Here is a 15,370-nt window from a genome sequence, read left to right on the forward strand (position 1 = left end):
GTACGATTACCCCTTGAGTCAACAAATCAGTCCTAATGCTTGAAACAGAAATCGTTTTTTCCCTGGATCCTTGGGAAGTTTTGAAAATGAGATGGTGGAAACTCCAGAAACTCTAGTTTGTATCCTAGTGTCACTGTGGAGAGCACCCATCCATCTGCGAAATGCATAAGTCTACCCCCACCTTGTTGAGAGGAGATGCCTTCTTCATGAAGAGGGCCTAGTACTCTTCTTTGCAGTTTTGCTTGTCCAGGTCTTCCTTTGAGCCTGGGCCTGACCCTGTGATTTTCCTCTGGAATCTGATGGTGGAAGCCCTCGCCACTGCCTAGAGGCAGATGCGCTTGGCACAGGAGAGAAAACCTGTTTAACCCTTTCATGACTAAGCCATATTTTTTTGCTAGAAAATTACTTGGAACCCCCAAACATTATATATATTTTTTTTAGCAGAGGCTCTAGAGAATAAAATGGCGATTGTTGCAATATTTTATGTCACACGGTATTTGCGCAGTGGTGTTTTAAACGCAACTTTTTGGGAAAAGGGACACTTTCATGAATAAAAAAAACAAAAAAAAACAGTAATATTAGCCCAATTTTTTTGTGTAATGTGAAAGATAATGTTACGCCGAGTAAATGGATACCAAACATGTCACACTTTATAATTGCGCACACTTGTAGATTGACGACAAAGTACGGTACCTAAAAATCTCAATAGGCGACGCTTTAAAATTTTTTTACGGTTACCAGGTTAGCGTTACAGTGGAGGTCTAGTGCTAGAATTATTGCTCTCGCTCTGACGATCGCGGCGATACCTCACATGTGTGATTTGAACACCGTTTACATACGCGGGCGCGACTTCCGTATGCGTTTTCTTTGCTTCGCAAGCTCGCGGGGACGGCGGGCGCTTTAAAAAAATTTTTTTTATTTATTTTAAAATGGCTAAATTGTTTAAAAAAATATAAATAAAAATTGATCACTTTTATTGCTGTCACAAGGAATGTAAACATCCCTTGTGACAGTAATAGGTGGTGACAGGTACTCTTTATGGAGGGATCGGGGGTCTAAAAGACCCCCCCACCCCTCCTTTACACTTTAATGTATTCAGATCGCCGAAAACGGTGATTCAGAATACCGGATATTTTTTTAAAACCGGCGCCATTGGCAGCCGAGTAAACGGGAAGTGACGTCATGACGTCGCTTCCGTGTTTACGATGAGGAGACTGGAACGAAGCCGATTACGGCTTCGTTCCAGTTCCTCCGCAGCAGCCGGAGGCGTCGGATCTCTGATCGGTGCTCCCGATCGAGCGGGAGCACCGGTAACAGCGGTGAGAGGCGGCGGGAGGGGGGGGACGTCCCCTCCCGCTCCTCCGGCATAACAGCCGAGCGGCTTTTAGCCGCATCGGTTGTTATGCCTGGATAGGCAATCGCCCGCTGCAAAAAACGGTACCGGGATGATGCCTGCAGGTGCGGGCATCATCCCGGTATAACCCCCGGAAGCAGAGTACGCATATCTGCATACGCTCGGCGGGAAAGGGTTAAACGAAGGACGTTTATAATTTCTTTTGACTGGCAAAAGAGTACTTTTTTCACTGGAAATTGTCAGGATGCATTTATCCAAATCATCGCCAAATAGTCGCTCCCCCAGCATCTTGGCAGGCTGCTAGCCTTCTAATATAAATGCACGGCAGGTTTTTCTAAGCTAACTGAAACTGACATGTGTCCATTATCCCACCCGATCCTATCTGCTGAAAACAGATTCCGTGTGGCAGATTGGATTGGATAACAGTTGGGTGTAAACGAACAGGTGCTCCGATTACATCTGGCTGCCCATGGAGGAAAGTGGTCTGTGTCTTTGTCTGCTCTGCATAAATGGATCGGACACGGACCAGCCATCTACCTGTTCAGCAGGGATCAGCAGACAGATTCCCTTCTAAACAGGACGCCAATGGAGCCCGTCCCGCGTAAAAGGGGCCTAACTCTTTCTGAGAATAATTGTAGGCTGAAGTCTGGTAGTTTCTACTCTGGCAACCGTCAGACCGTTCTGGCTTTCCTTCTGGCCATTACCACAGCTAGAAGGATTGGCGACCTACAAGCTCTGACGATTAAAGAACCGTTTTTGGGTAACCCTCAGACAGTATCCTCTATATTTACCAAAAGTGACTTCTGGGTTTCACAGGTCACAGAAGATTATCCTTCTGCCAGAGTCCTAAAAATGAGAAAGAAGAAAGATTCCACCTCCTATGCCGTGTACACACGGTCGGAGAATCCGTCGGAATGCGTCTTATCGGACCGTGTCGTCAGATAATCCGACTGTGTGTGGTATGCATCGGACTGATTCCGACCGAATCTCCGTCCGACCCAATTTTCCAACATGTTGGAAATATTTCCCGACCAACTGGGCCGGCCGGTCGGACGTAATCCGATCAAAATTCTCTACACATGATCGGAACAAGTGCCACGCATGCTCAGATCAAATTCAAACATCAAAGCTATTGGCTACTAGCCTGAATCTAGTCCCATCGTAACGAAATTACGTCATCACGTTCTGAAAGATCGGATTTTTCGACAACTTAGTCTGACCGTGTGTATGCAACAGTTTCGGACACAATCCGTCAGACTAAATCTGACGGACAAAATCCGATGGATTTGGTTGTGGAAATCTCCGACCGTGTGTACAGGGGCTTAGACTAGGAGACAGAGCCTAACATCTATCTAGAAAGGGTGAGAGAATTTAGGCGGTCAAACCATCTGCTGATCACCTTTTCTGGCCAAAGAAAGGGTTTGCAGGCTTCCAAACCAACAATAGCCAGGTGGATCAAACAGACCATAGCGATAGCTTATAGGCTTTCGGGTAAGGCGGTACCAGTCCACCTTAAGGCGCTCTCAACTAGATCTCTGGCGACCTCCTGGGCAGAGAGGGCAGGTGCTTCGATTGATCAAATCTGCATGTTGCTGTCAGCGCGAGGAGGAATAATAGCCGATTACCGGCTCCGTTGTATCACATGATCAGCTGTCATTGACTGACAGCTGATCACGTGGTAAAGGGTCGGGATCGATCCCTTGCTCGGATCCGTGATCAGGCGAGTCTCATAGACTCGCCGATCACAGAGCGCGCCGCGCGCGCACCTCGGGGGGGCGTGCAGGCCGCTCGTGCATGGGACGACGTCAATAGACGTAGTCCCGGCAAAGGAGGTCCGCGCTGTAGCCGTCATTTGGCTATAGCGGGGATCTCTACTGGTTAAGTTACCTGTACGTGAGTCAGTTAAAGAACCCACTTCTTCTCTGGATTCATTGAAACCTCCTCAAACTGCACATGCCTTTCTTGTTCATGGTTTACTGGAAAAGCTTATCTATTCTGAGTGGGATCACCCAGATAAAGGGGTATACCGCCAGTTGACGCCGCCATTTCCTCCGTAAACAAAAGCCTGACTTGACAACGCTCAGATGCTTAGGGATCCAACTGATAAGAAAATGGAATTCCTATTAAAAAATGTTTTCTCCTTGGCAGGCTCAGTAGCTCAACCTGCAGTGGCAGCAATTGGAGTCTGTCAATATTTGAGAGACCATGTTAAACGGGTGCTTAAAGCTTTACCTGAACAGCAAGAACGGGGGTTAGCTGTTGATGCTATCAGAGATTCTATCCTTCAGACCTCTCGCCTTACGCTTGGATTGGTACACATACGTAGAATCTTATGGCTGAAAAATTGGTCAGCTGAATCACCATGTAAGAAACTCCTGGCGGGATTTTCCTATTTTCGTGATGCAAAACTGGTTGGAGAGGATTTGGACAATTTTATTTCCAAGGGATCTCTAGTGGGAAAAGAACCCTTTTACCAGTCAAGAAAAGGAGTAAACGTCACTCCTTTTAAACGGGTGCTTTCTCCAGTGCCAGGGTCATCAGCCTCCAGGCAGTCACGACAGCCTCCTCCGTCAGGCTCAAAGGTTAAATCTCAGTCATCCCCAGGGACAAAAGAAGGGAGATGGTCCAAGACCGAGAGGGCCTTACCCATTAACATTCTGGAGATCCGTGCGGCATATCTAGCCCTAAAAGCCTGGAGACTCAGGTTGCAGGGTTGCCTGTCAGGATCCAGTCCGACAATGCCACAGCAGTGGCTTATATCAATCACCAAGGGGGCACCAAGAGTCGTGCAGCTCAGAGAGATGTAAACCAGATCTTAATCTGGGCAGAAAGACATGTGCCATGCTTATCGTCAGTCTTCATTCCGGGGGTAGAGAACTGGCAGGCGGACTACTTGAGCCACCAGCAATTAGTCCCAGGGGAATGGTCTCTTCGCCCCAACGTTGTCTTTCCATATGCCAGAGATGGGGGGGGGGGGGGGTTCCAGATGTAGATCTCTTTGCATCCAGGTTCAACAACAAGGTCGACAACTTTGTGTCAAGAACGAGGGATCCTCTTGCATGCGGTACAGATGTGTTGGTAACTCTGTGGCATCAATTCTCTCTGATTTATGCATTCCCTCCTATTCTGCTACTGCCAAGACTTCTTTGCAGGATCAGGTAGGAAAAGAAGTCGGTGCTTCTGGTGGCCTCAGCATGGCCCAGAAGAGCTTGGTATGCAGAAATAGTGAAGATGGCGGTAGGCTCTCCTTGGACCCTACCGTCCAGGCCTGCTATCCCAGGGACCAGTATTCCATCCTAACTTACAAATGCTAAATTTAACGGTTTGGCTATGGAAACCCACATTCTGAAGAATCGTGGGCTTTCGGCCCTATGATATCTACCATGATTAATGCAAGAAAGCCAGCTTCCAGAATGATTTATCACAGAGTCTGGAAAGCATATGTCTCCTGGTGTAAATCCGGGGGTTGGCACCCCAGAAAATATATCATAAGCAGAATCCTCTAATTTCTGCAAAATGGGTTAGAGCCTTATCGGTTCTGTTTCAACGTCCACTTGCTTCGCATTCTTTGGTCCGAAGCTTTATACAAGGGGTAACGCGCCTTAATCCTCCAGTTAGGGCGCCTCTAAACCCCTGGGATTTGAATGTGGTTCTGTTAGCTTTATAGAAGCAGCCTTTTGAACCAATGCATCAAATTCGCTTAGTTCTGTTGACAAGGAAATTAATTTTTCTGGTGGTCATTTCTTCTGCCAGAAGAGTATCAGAATTAAGCGGCCCTCTCTTGTAAAGAACCGTATCTGATAATTCACAAGGATAGAGTGGTGTTACCCCCTCATCCTAGTTTTCTAAAGAAGGTGGTCTCAGGTTTTCATCTAAACCAAGATATTGTTCTGCCTTCCTTTTTTTCCAAATCCCTGCTCTATGGAAGAGAAGTCACTACATTCTTTGGATGTAGTGAGAGCAGTCAAAGGCTATCTGGAAACGACTGCTCAGGTTCGCAGAACTGATGTTTTGTTTGTTATTGCCTGAGGGTCCTAAGAGAGGACAGGCAGCGTTGAAATCTACCATTGCTAAATGGATTCGACAAGTAATTGTTCAAGCTTATGGTTTGAAGCAAAAGATTCCACCTTTTCAAATCGAGGCACGCTCCACTAGGGCTATTAGTGCTTTGTGGGCAGTGCATCACCAGGCCTCCATGGCTCAAATCTGCAAGTCCACAACCTGGTCATCAGTCCATACATTCACCAAAGTTTATCAGGTGGATGTGAGAAGGCATGAGGATATCGCCTTTGGGCATAGTGTGCTGCAGGCAGCGGTACAGTGTCCTGAGGTCTGATTACACCCTATGTTGTGTGGTTCCCCTCCCCTCAGATAGCATTGCTCTGGGACATCCCATCAGTAATTACTGAGTCTTTGTGTTCCGTGATGTACAAGAAAGAAAATAGGATTTTTAGAACAGCTTACCTGTAAAATCCTTTTCTTTTGAGGTACATCAAGAGACACCGAGGTCCCTCCCCTCTTCTAATACACTTATATTGCTTTGCTACAAAACTGAGGTACCTCCAGTAGGGGGAGGAGTTATATGGGGGATTGATCTTCCTGTCTAGGGTGTGCCAGTGTCCAGTCAGTGATACCCTATAACCCATCCGTAATTACTCTGTGTCCTGTGATGTACCTCAAAAGAAAAGGATTTTACAGGCAAGCTGTTATAAAAATCCTATTTTTCCGCATGCTTTCCATGTGAAAGGAGTCTTTCTATATTTTTTTGGGGGGGTTGGGTCTTTGGATGGATATATATAATATTTATTATATACATTTTTTTTTTTTTGGAGTCCGAGAAAGGGTCTAAAGTATAAGAATTATAAAATGGAGATGCACTGAAATTTTGGACGATTGTGTTGACGGTGTTCGGTAGATGAGAGAAAAAGGCGCCTCTGGCACCGAAAACACTGCAAATTTGCGGTGATCTTACCATGATTTATGCTCTGTTCACACTGGTGCGATGTGGGAACCCTGCAAATCCACTGCTGGTTCCCGCTGGTTCCTGATTTTCAGGCAGTTCACACTGCCCTATGCGAACTGCTGGGAGTATCAATACAAAGTTAATGACACACCCAGATTGGTTTGCATATTGCAGTGTGAATTGTCAATTTGGTCAGAAATCGGATCGCATGGGTCTGAACACCCATGCGATCCAATTCCGATGCGGACCAAAAAAGGGTCCTGCGTGACTTTTGTCCGAATGCGTTGCAAATTCATACATACGATCTGTATCTGAGTTCACATCACATGTAATTTGCTCAGCAGTGCGGAGCAAAGCACATGCAATGTCTGACATCGCACCAATGCGAATCCCGCATCAAAAACATAACATGGGTGCGTTAATGATGTGTTCTTGCTGCGTTTGGGCAAGGAGGTGCGTTTTTTTATATTTTTTTTTGTGTGTTTTTTAACTGACAAAAAATGCTGCAAGCAGGATTTTTAACACCACAATGGAAGCACAACGGAGCAGTGTGAAGACATACATAGAATTTAAAGGGATAATTTTTTCTTGAGTTGTTCTGCCACCTTTTCTGCCAAAGGTGCCAATAATGGCAGACGATAAGTTTCTATTAATTTCAATTGACATTAAGTCATATTATAATACAATTCTTTTTTAAAAATGTAGTTTTCGGCCAAGTGCATCATACATTTTTGGTTTCGTTACCAAAATTTCCATTTGGTGCACATCTACTTTACATGAATGAATAAGGAATCTGTATAGAGGTTCCTCATTCAGTCATCAACTGACGCATAATAAACTCAGTTGTATGTAAAGACCTTATTACCAAGCCCCAGATTTGCCCAGCAAAAGGTTCAGCAGGTTCTCAATTTTTCCGACAGAAAGTTTCTATCGGAAATTACGATCGCTTGTATGCAGTTCCGACGCACAAAAACTCATGCATGCACAGATTCAACTACGAGACGGAAGCTACTGGCTATTGAACTTCCTTTTTATAGTCCCGTCGTATGTGTTGTACGTCATCGTGTTCTTGACGGTCGGCATTTGGTGTGACTGTGTGTATGCAAGACAGCTTGAGCGAAATTCCGTTGGGAAAACCATCTGAGCTTTTTCCGATCAACATTCCGATCGTGTGTATGTGGCATAATCCCTTGAAATGGGCCACTACAACCCTAATCAATAATTGACCTTCCTGATATGCCCCATATGCTAAAAATCGCCCGCTTTTTTTTTTTTTTTTTTTTTAAGTAGTGCTGCTCCCCATCACATTGCCACTCCTGATTCACTTGCAAGCACAGAGTGACCGGTAGGTGTGTGCATCATCTGGCCTCGTCATTCATGAAAAGGAATGTGAGAGGTGGGACTGTTTGGGAACAGAGCGGAGCTGGGAGATGGAGACCGACAGAGCATGTGACATGCATTTGTCACAAGAAAAGGAATTGGGAGGGGGGAAATGAGTAAGGGAAGATCTGGCATAATAAACTCCGACAACGGAACAAGCAAGTGACAGAATGCGGGAACTTTCATCTGAAGACATCAAATTACATAGATGTATCTAATCAACCATTCAAAAAAACTAAAAAGTGCATAATACAGATTTGAATGTCATAAAGCATGGAAATTTGTGGGAGATTTTCATCTTTGACTGGAATTCCACTTTAAAGGGCTGGGAGGAGGTGGCGGGAATGGGTTGGAGCAACATTTTTACATTTTATTTTTTTGTGCAATTCCCAACGATCTTGTTACCTTGCCATAAAGAGAAATGTTTTTTCCTTTTTGTGTATCCTTAGCAAGTAAAGAAGCATTTGGTATCTGAAAGCAATGAAGATTTATTAAAGAATGCTCTTGTTGTTGGAAATGCGAAGTTAGTTAAAGAACTCTTAGATTCAGGTGAGATCAATATACTACTGCATTTTTCTATACACTTCTAATCATCGACATTGTACCAAAATCCTAGTGCGCCCCCTCCCCCCCCCCCCCCCCATCTGTGTCTGCTTAATTTTTGCTCAGGTACTTTCCAGCGTTCCAGCCTTACCCAGTCATGCACAGTTGTACAGGCTCCTCTTCTGTATTGAATTTGCTTCCCAGTTTGCATTAAAAGTTACAGCAAATCAAATGCAGCCTGCTTTATTTCCTGGCAGAACGACATCCAGGATCATCTATCCATTCTTTAGGCCTACAATCCCTGGCCCACCCCTTTTAATTCAGTTGATTTTCTGTTTAATCACTGGGGAGCTCAGTATCCTATGTGCGAGTTAGCTAGAGTCTGTTTACCAATGCAGTCTGCCTAAGATCACCTATTCCTCCAGTCTGATATTCAAGGCATTTTGATACTTGCACAACTTCTTTCAAGAGCCAGCAAACTTCTAGCATCAGGACTGAAGGCTACTTTGAGGCTGCATTCACACTTGAGTGTTTTCAGGTAGTAAAACGCCCAACAAGCAAAACCCCATTCATTTAAATGGCCCCTGTTCACATCTGAGCATTTTGTCACCTGAAGCAAAACGCTTGAAGCTCAAAAAAGTACATGAGGTTATTTTTGGGCAGATTACAGGCATTGTTCTGCTTTGTACATGGGTGACCCTTTGACCTGTGCAAAAAAAGCGGCAAACAGGAAAAATTGCAGTAAAAACACGTGACCTTTCTGCCTGAAAATGAAACGCTCAGGTATGAATGCAGCCTGAATAAATACTGCGGCATGGTGGTGTGATTTATTTTTATTTTTTTAAGGAAGCTCTATTAGAGGTTGACCGATATGGGGCTTTCTCTGGCCGATATTTAGAAATTGCGGCGGCCGATGGCCAATATATGATGCCGATTTTTTTTTTTTTTTTTTTTGGGCCGATGTGTTAGGCCGTTTTTTTCCCACTTAATCTCATAAAATATAACAGTTAGACCTCTTTCACACTGGGGAGTTTTTCAGGCACTTTTGCACTAAAAATAGCACCTGTAAAATGGCTCCCTTGCAGTCTCAGTCTGAAAGCCCAAGTGCTTTCACACTGAGACAATGCCCTGGCAGGATGTTAAAAAAAAAAAGTCCTGCAAGCGGCATCTTTGGAGCGGTGTATACCGCTCCTCCACCACTCCTGCACCACTCCTGCTTCGGCAGCGGCGCTACACGGGTGCATTTAACCCCTTCATCGGCTGCTAGCTGGGTTATTAGCGCCCAGCTAGCGGCTGAATAGTGCCGCAAAAAATGACGGTAAAGCGCTGCTAATACTATCAGAGTTTTACTGTCAACGCCTACCCACTCCAGTGTGAAGGCAGCCTTAAAGTGGTTGTATACTGTTTTTTTTTTTACTTTTACCTACAGGTAAGCCTATAATAAGGCGTAACCACTTGTCGCCCGCCCTGTAGCAAAATGACGGCGGCAAAGTGGTTTCAAAATCCTGACCGGGCATCGTATGACGTCCTCAGGATATTGAGTCGCTCCGCGCCCCTGGGGCGTGCATTGCTGCGATCGTTGTTGCGGGGTGTCAGTCTGACACCCCGCAACTACGATCTCGGTAAAGAGTCTCAGACGGAGACTCTACCACGTGATCAGCCAATCACGGCTGATCACAGTGTAAATAGGAAGAGCCGGTGATCGGCTTTTCCTCACTCGCGTCTGTGAGACGCGAGTAGAGGAGAGCCAATCGGCTGCTTCTCTGACGGGGGGTCTGTGCCGATCGATTATCAGCACAGCCCCCCCGAGGATGCCCACACTGGACCACCAGGGACGCCACCAGACCACAAGGCATGCCCAGCACCAGGGATGCCAATCAGTGCCCACAATGGATGCTAATCAGTGCCTACAATGGGCATCACTGATTGGCATCCATCAGTAAAATATAATACAATACAATGCCACCTCATCAGTGCCCATCAATGCCTTCATCAGTGCCACCTCATCATTTTTTCCATACAAATAGAGCTTTCTTTTGATGGTATTTGATCACCTCCTGGGATTTTTATTTTTTCCCCTCTAAATGAAAAGAGATCAAAAATTTTGAAGAAAAAAAAAAAAAACACATTTCTCTTATTCACCGACCGACACAGATACTCTTAGCCATTGGGTTGTTAGCCTTATCACTAGGAGAATACTAGGCATTTGTTGTAACACACAACTCGGAACTCTTAGTTCCGTCCAGGGGGGCGGTCCTTTGGTTAACAACCCTCCCGTCTGCCAGACAGACCTTAGTTTTATTTCGCCTAGTGAAGGAGAAGGACCTAGGAACCCTGTGAGCCCATCGGTCCATGTTTTTTATGCAGAAGCTTGTCTTTTTGCACAAGATGACTAATCCTGTGATCTTTTATCGACAGCCGGCTGGGTGACAAGCTGGATACCCTTATCCTTGTAGTCTTCCCAGTCCGGCCATCGAGCGTAAGTACAGCTCTCCCTGCCTCGGTAGGGCTGAGCAGCTGGGCATTCCCTGGGAGGTCGATTCGGGAGTCCCTCACCTCCCTCTCTTCTCTCCCTGTCCCTATATTCCCTCCCCCCTCCCTGTGGGGGATGCTGCAGAGTGGTGTGTGTGTGTCAGTACAGGGGCTCTCCAGGGGGGCTGCGCTGGCTGTGTCCTGAGTCCTGTTTCTCATGTGCCTGTGAGGCCAGGTCTGTGACCTTTACAGCGCTGTTCACCGTCATTTGCTTCAGCTCTGTCCCTCATGGCTTTTGCATTAGCGGCCATCTTAGGTGTGGGCAAGGGAAAGCATGCTCTCCTGTGCTTCGTTGGCCATTTTCCCTGTGATTTGTCCTTATACTGGATGCCGGCGGCCATTTTCTAGAAGCCTGAACACGTTTTTCAGCTTTCTCTAGCATGTGTCCCTGTGCTCTGGTGGCCATTTTCCCAGTGTTTTATGTCCTTATACTGACGGCCATTTCCTTAGAGCCTGAGAACATTGCAGATCGGTTTCAGCGCTATTAGCAGCAGCTTCCACTGAAGCAGAGGGGATCCCTCTGCACCTGGGAGCCAACAGAGACCACAGGCACTACTTGCTGGATAGCGCAGAACCCTTCAGAGTGGTGAGTCCTGCGGGAAAGAGCCCCTCAGCCAGCAGCAGTAAGGAGGGTGGGACTGTCACTGTCCTAAGTCCCCTTCAGGTGGCAGACAGGGTAGGGTCAGCATGGCTTCAGAAACTGGTGTTTCTTCCCCCGAAGTCCAGGCATTTGCAACCGGGTTGGCCTGAGGAATGCACAGTGCCCTTGGACGCCTTGTCGGCGGTCCTCAATTAATTTGTTGCCAAGATGGAGGTGGTATGTGGGCGCAAGGTGCTAAAAAGTGCCCCCCCCTCCCCCGTTCTCTGGGGAGATCTCTGACGCAGACTCGGGCCCTGCTGAGGCTGGTGACCCCTGCTCTGTCGTTTCAGGTGATGCTGACCAGGACCGTTCGGACAGTGAGGATGAGTTCCCATCAGGGTTCGTGCGCGACAAAGCGCTTGTTGGATCACTTATCACAGCTGTCCGCGATGCCCTGAAGGTTCAGGAGCCAGCAGATCCCTCCGCTGATGTAGTGGTCCCTTTTGGATCCTATAAGCCAGCCATTCATCCCGTATCTGACTTATTTTGACAAGTTCATTTACGAGGAATGGGGTCATCCGTAACGGACCTTTCAGTCCCCAAATACATGGCGGTGTTTTTCCCTCTTTAAGGAGAGCCTTTTTAAAAAGTGGATTGCTCCTCCGGTCATGGACCCCCCAGTATCCAGGTTAAACAAAGTAACCACGATCCCGGTAGAGGGGACTCATGCATTTAAGGATCCCACGGACAGGAAGGCCGAGGCAGTGGCTCGCTCCTTGTTTATGGTTGTGGGGTCAACCATGCGACCAGTACTGACATCCGCACTTGTGTCGCAGACACTGAGTTGGCAAAACTGTTGCACCACGAATTGGTAGAACAGCAGGCTTCTCCTGTCTGCGTGGAACTAGCAGATCAGCTAGTGCATGGCCTTAAGTACGTTTGTGACGTGGCCCTGGATACCCTCCTCCTGTTATCCAGGGATTCAGTGTCAGCAGTGGTGCTAAGGCGCCTGATTTGGCTGAAATGCTGGTCTGCTGACCAGGCTTCCAAAAAAGCCCTGACTGATCTTCCCTTCCTTGGCAACTGGCTCTTTGGATGACCTTATTAGGAATGCCACAGGTGGTAAGAGTACCCTACTCCCACAGGCCAGGAAGGCTAAGGAGCCACGCTGTAGGCAAGGGCCCTCTTTTTACTCTCACAAACTGGTTTTTCGTCTGCCCGGAGCTTCAGCTAAACGTCCCCAGCCCGACAGGACGAGCATGGAAGGGCAGAAACCTCCCTGGAACCGCAAGCCTAACGAGCCAGTGAACAAAAGTGCTACCACATGAAGGTTTGCCCCCACCCATGACTCAGGTGGGGGGTCGCGTTCGGGAGTTTGCAGCCCAGTGGTCCTCTCGACTGTCCGACCAATGGGTCTGCGATCTGATTTCCTACGGCTACAAGATTTCCTCTCTTGGCCGCGAAAACAGATTCTTCCCCCTCCAGCATACCCGTTCTCCCGGCTCGCCGGGAGGCCCTCTTGGGGGCAGTAGGGGACCTGCTGAATCGGAACATTTCCAAGGATTCTACTCAAACCTGTTTGTAGTTCCCAAGAAGAAAAGGGGTACGTCCAATCTTGGATCTAAAAGCCCTCAATCACTTTGTGAAAGTGCAGAGGTTCAGAATGGAATCAGTTTGCTCATTAGTAGCTGCACTCCATCAAGGGGACTCCCTGGTGTCCTTAGACATCCAGGATGCGTACCTGCACATACCCATATGCCTCCGGCATCAAAAGTTTCTGCGATTGCAGTCGGGAAAGCCCACTGCCAGTTTGTGGCTCTCCTTTTTGGTTTGGTATGAGCCCCCTGAGTCTTTACCAAGGTATTGGCTCCTATGTTGGCGTTGCTACGGGAACGCGAGATCGTGGGTTACCTACACGATCTCCTGAGAGCTTCTTCTGCCTCAGAGTTAGAAGATGTGGTGGTCACCATGCAGACCCTGCAAGAATTTGGGTGGCTGTTGAACCTAAAATAGTTGGTGATATTACCGACTCAGTGTTTGGAGTACCTAGGCTGCTGCTGGGCTCCAGGGAAGAGAGAGTGCTTTTCCCTTCAGACAAGCTGCAGACTCTTAGAACCATAGTAAAACTGATGAACCGCAGGTGGTGGTCACTGTGCTTCTGCATGCGAGTCCTGGGGCTCATGGTGGCAGTACCATATGCTCAGTTCCACACCAGAGTCCTGCAGAAGGAGATCTTGATAAAGTGGGACAGATCTCCATTGTCCCTGGATCGACAGATCCAGGTGAGCCAGTTAGTCAGGGGTTCCCTGATCTGGTGGCTGAGGTCCCCGGTGCTTCAGTCCGGGAAGTCGTTCCTACCTCTGAAATGGACGGTGATCACATAGGACGCCAGCCTATTCGGCTTGGGTGGAGTGATGTGAGTTCAGTCGACTCAGAGCCTCTGGTTGACGGAGGAATCCAAGTTGCCGATCAATTGCTCGAACTGAGAGCGATCATGCTATGCCTCTCCACAAGGTCAATGAGACTGCAAGGGCGTTTGATCAAGATCCAGTCAGACAATGCCACTGCCGTGGCATACGTCGATCGCCAAGGAGGAACAAGAAGCTTGGCCGCTGCACGGGAGGTCGCTCACATACTTCGGTGGGCAGAGTGACATGTACCAGCCCTGTCGGCCATTTACATCCCGGGTGTGGAACTGGCAGGCGGACTATCTAAGTCGTCGGATGCTGAACCCAGGAGAATGGGCGTTGCATCCGGAGGTGTTCAGGCTACTGAGCCTGTGGTCGAGCACACCAGACGTGGATCTTCTGGCCTCCCGTCTCAATTGGAAGGTGCCGACATTCGTGTCCAGGACAAGAGATCCGTGGGCAGACGCGTCAGACGCGCTGGTGGCTCCGTGGGATCAGTACCAGCTGATCTACGCCTTTCCTCAATTGAAACTGTTACCACGTCTGCTTCGCAGAGTGGAAGCCGAGGGGGTCCCAGTAATACTAGTTGCCCCAGATTGGCCTCAACGTCCTTGGTACGCAGACCTAGTGTCCCTGGTGGCAGACGCTCTCCCTGACGACTGCCTTTGCCAGAGGACCTTCTGTCTCGAGGTCCGATTGTCCGTTCTGCTTTACCATCGCTGGCTTTAACATGGCTATTGAGAACCAGGTGTTAGGGAACCGGGGTCGGTCGGACTCCATGATCCCAACTATGTTGAGAGCATGGAAATCTTCTTCTCGGAAGATATATCTTCGTACCTGGAAGGCCTGCATCTCCATGTGTGAGGAGAAAGGATGACATCCGCGCTCCTTTTCTATATCCAGGATCCTGCTGTTTCTTCAGCAAGGGGTGGACCAGAAATTGGCGTTAAAGGACAAATATCAGCTTTGGCTGTCCTTTTTCAGCGACCCCTGGCGTCTTGCTCTATAGCGAGTACTTTTGCTCAGGGGGTACAACATGTAGTCCCTCCGGTGCGTCCACAGTTACCCCAGTGGGATCTAAACCTGGTATTATCGGCACTTCAGAAACCGCCATTTGAAAATATCAGTTTCCCATGTTGACTCTTTCCCAGAAAGTGGTCTTTCTAGTGGCCATTACATCGCCCAGAAGGGTTTCGGAACTGGCGGTCTTTTCCTGCAAGTCACCCCATCTGGTTTTCCATAGGATAATGTGGTGTTGCGTCCGCAACCGTCTTTCCTGCCGAAGGTAGTCTCTGCGTTTTTAACATCAATGAGGACATTGTGTTACCATCTCTGTGTCCTAAGCCGACACATCCTAAGGAGGTGGCCCTTCGTGCTCGACACGGTTCGGGCTCTGAAGGTGTATTTGTCTGTCACGGTTCCCTTTCCGGAAGTCAGACTCACTGTTTGTTTCGGTGGTTGGTCCACAGATGGGCATGGCGGTCTCGTCAGCCACCATTTCCAGGTGGATCAGACAGATTGTAGTACAAGCCTACGTCTTGAACGGGCAGGTGCCCCCCTTTCCAGTCACGGCCCACTCCACGAGGGCAATCGGAACGTCTTGGACCTTC

General features: G+C 47.9%; 1 protein-coding gene across 1 annotated transcript in view; it reads left to right on the forward strand.

Moving 5' to 3' along the window:
* Positions 1 to 15,370, forward strand: part of ASZ1 (ankyrin repeat, SAM and basic leucine zipper domain containing 1) — a 575,076-nt gene that overhangs the window by 58,556 nt on the left and 501,150 nt on the right. Inside the window, exon 3 of the mRNA XM_077471359.1 lies at positions 8,147 to 8,246. Coding sequence (XP_077327485.1) covers positions 8,147 to 8,246 — 100 coding nt within the window. The remainder of the gene's footprint in view (positions 1 to 8,146; positions 8,247 to 15,370) is intronic.

Source organism: Lithobates pipiens, unplaced genomic scaffold, assembly GCF_037356315.1.
Source record: "Lithobates pipiens isolate NorthernLeopardFrog02 unplaced genomic scaffold, aLitPip1_a1.2 Scaffold_8, whole genome shotgun sequence".
Lineage (NCBI taxonomy): Eukaryota > Metazoa > Chordata > Amphibia > Anura > Ranidae > Lithobates > Lithobates pipiens.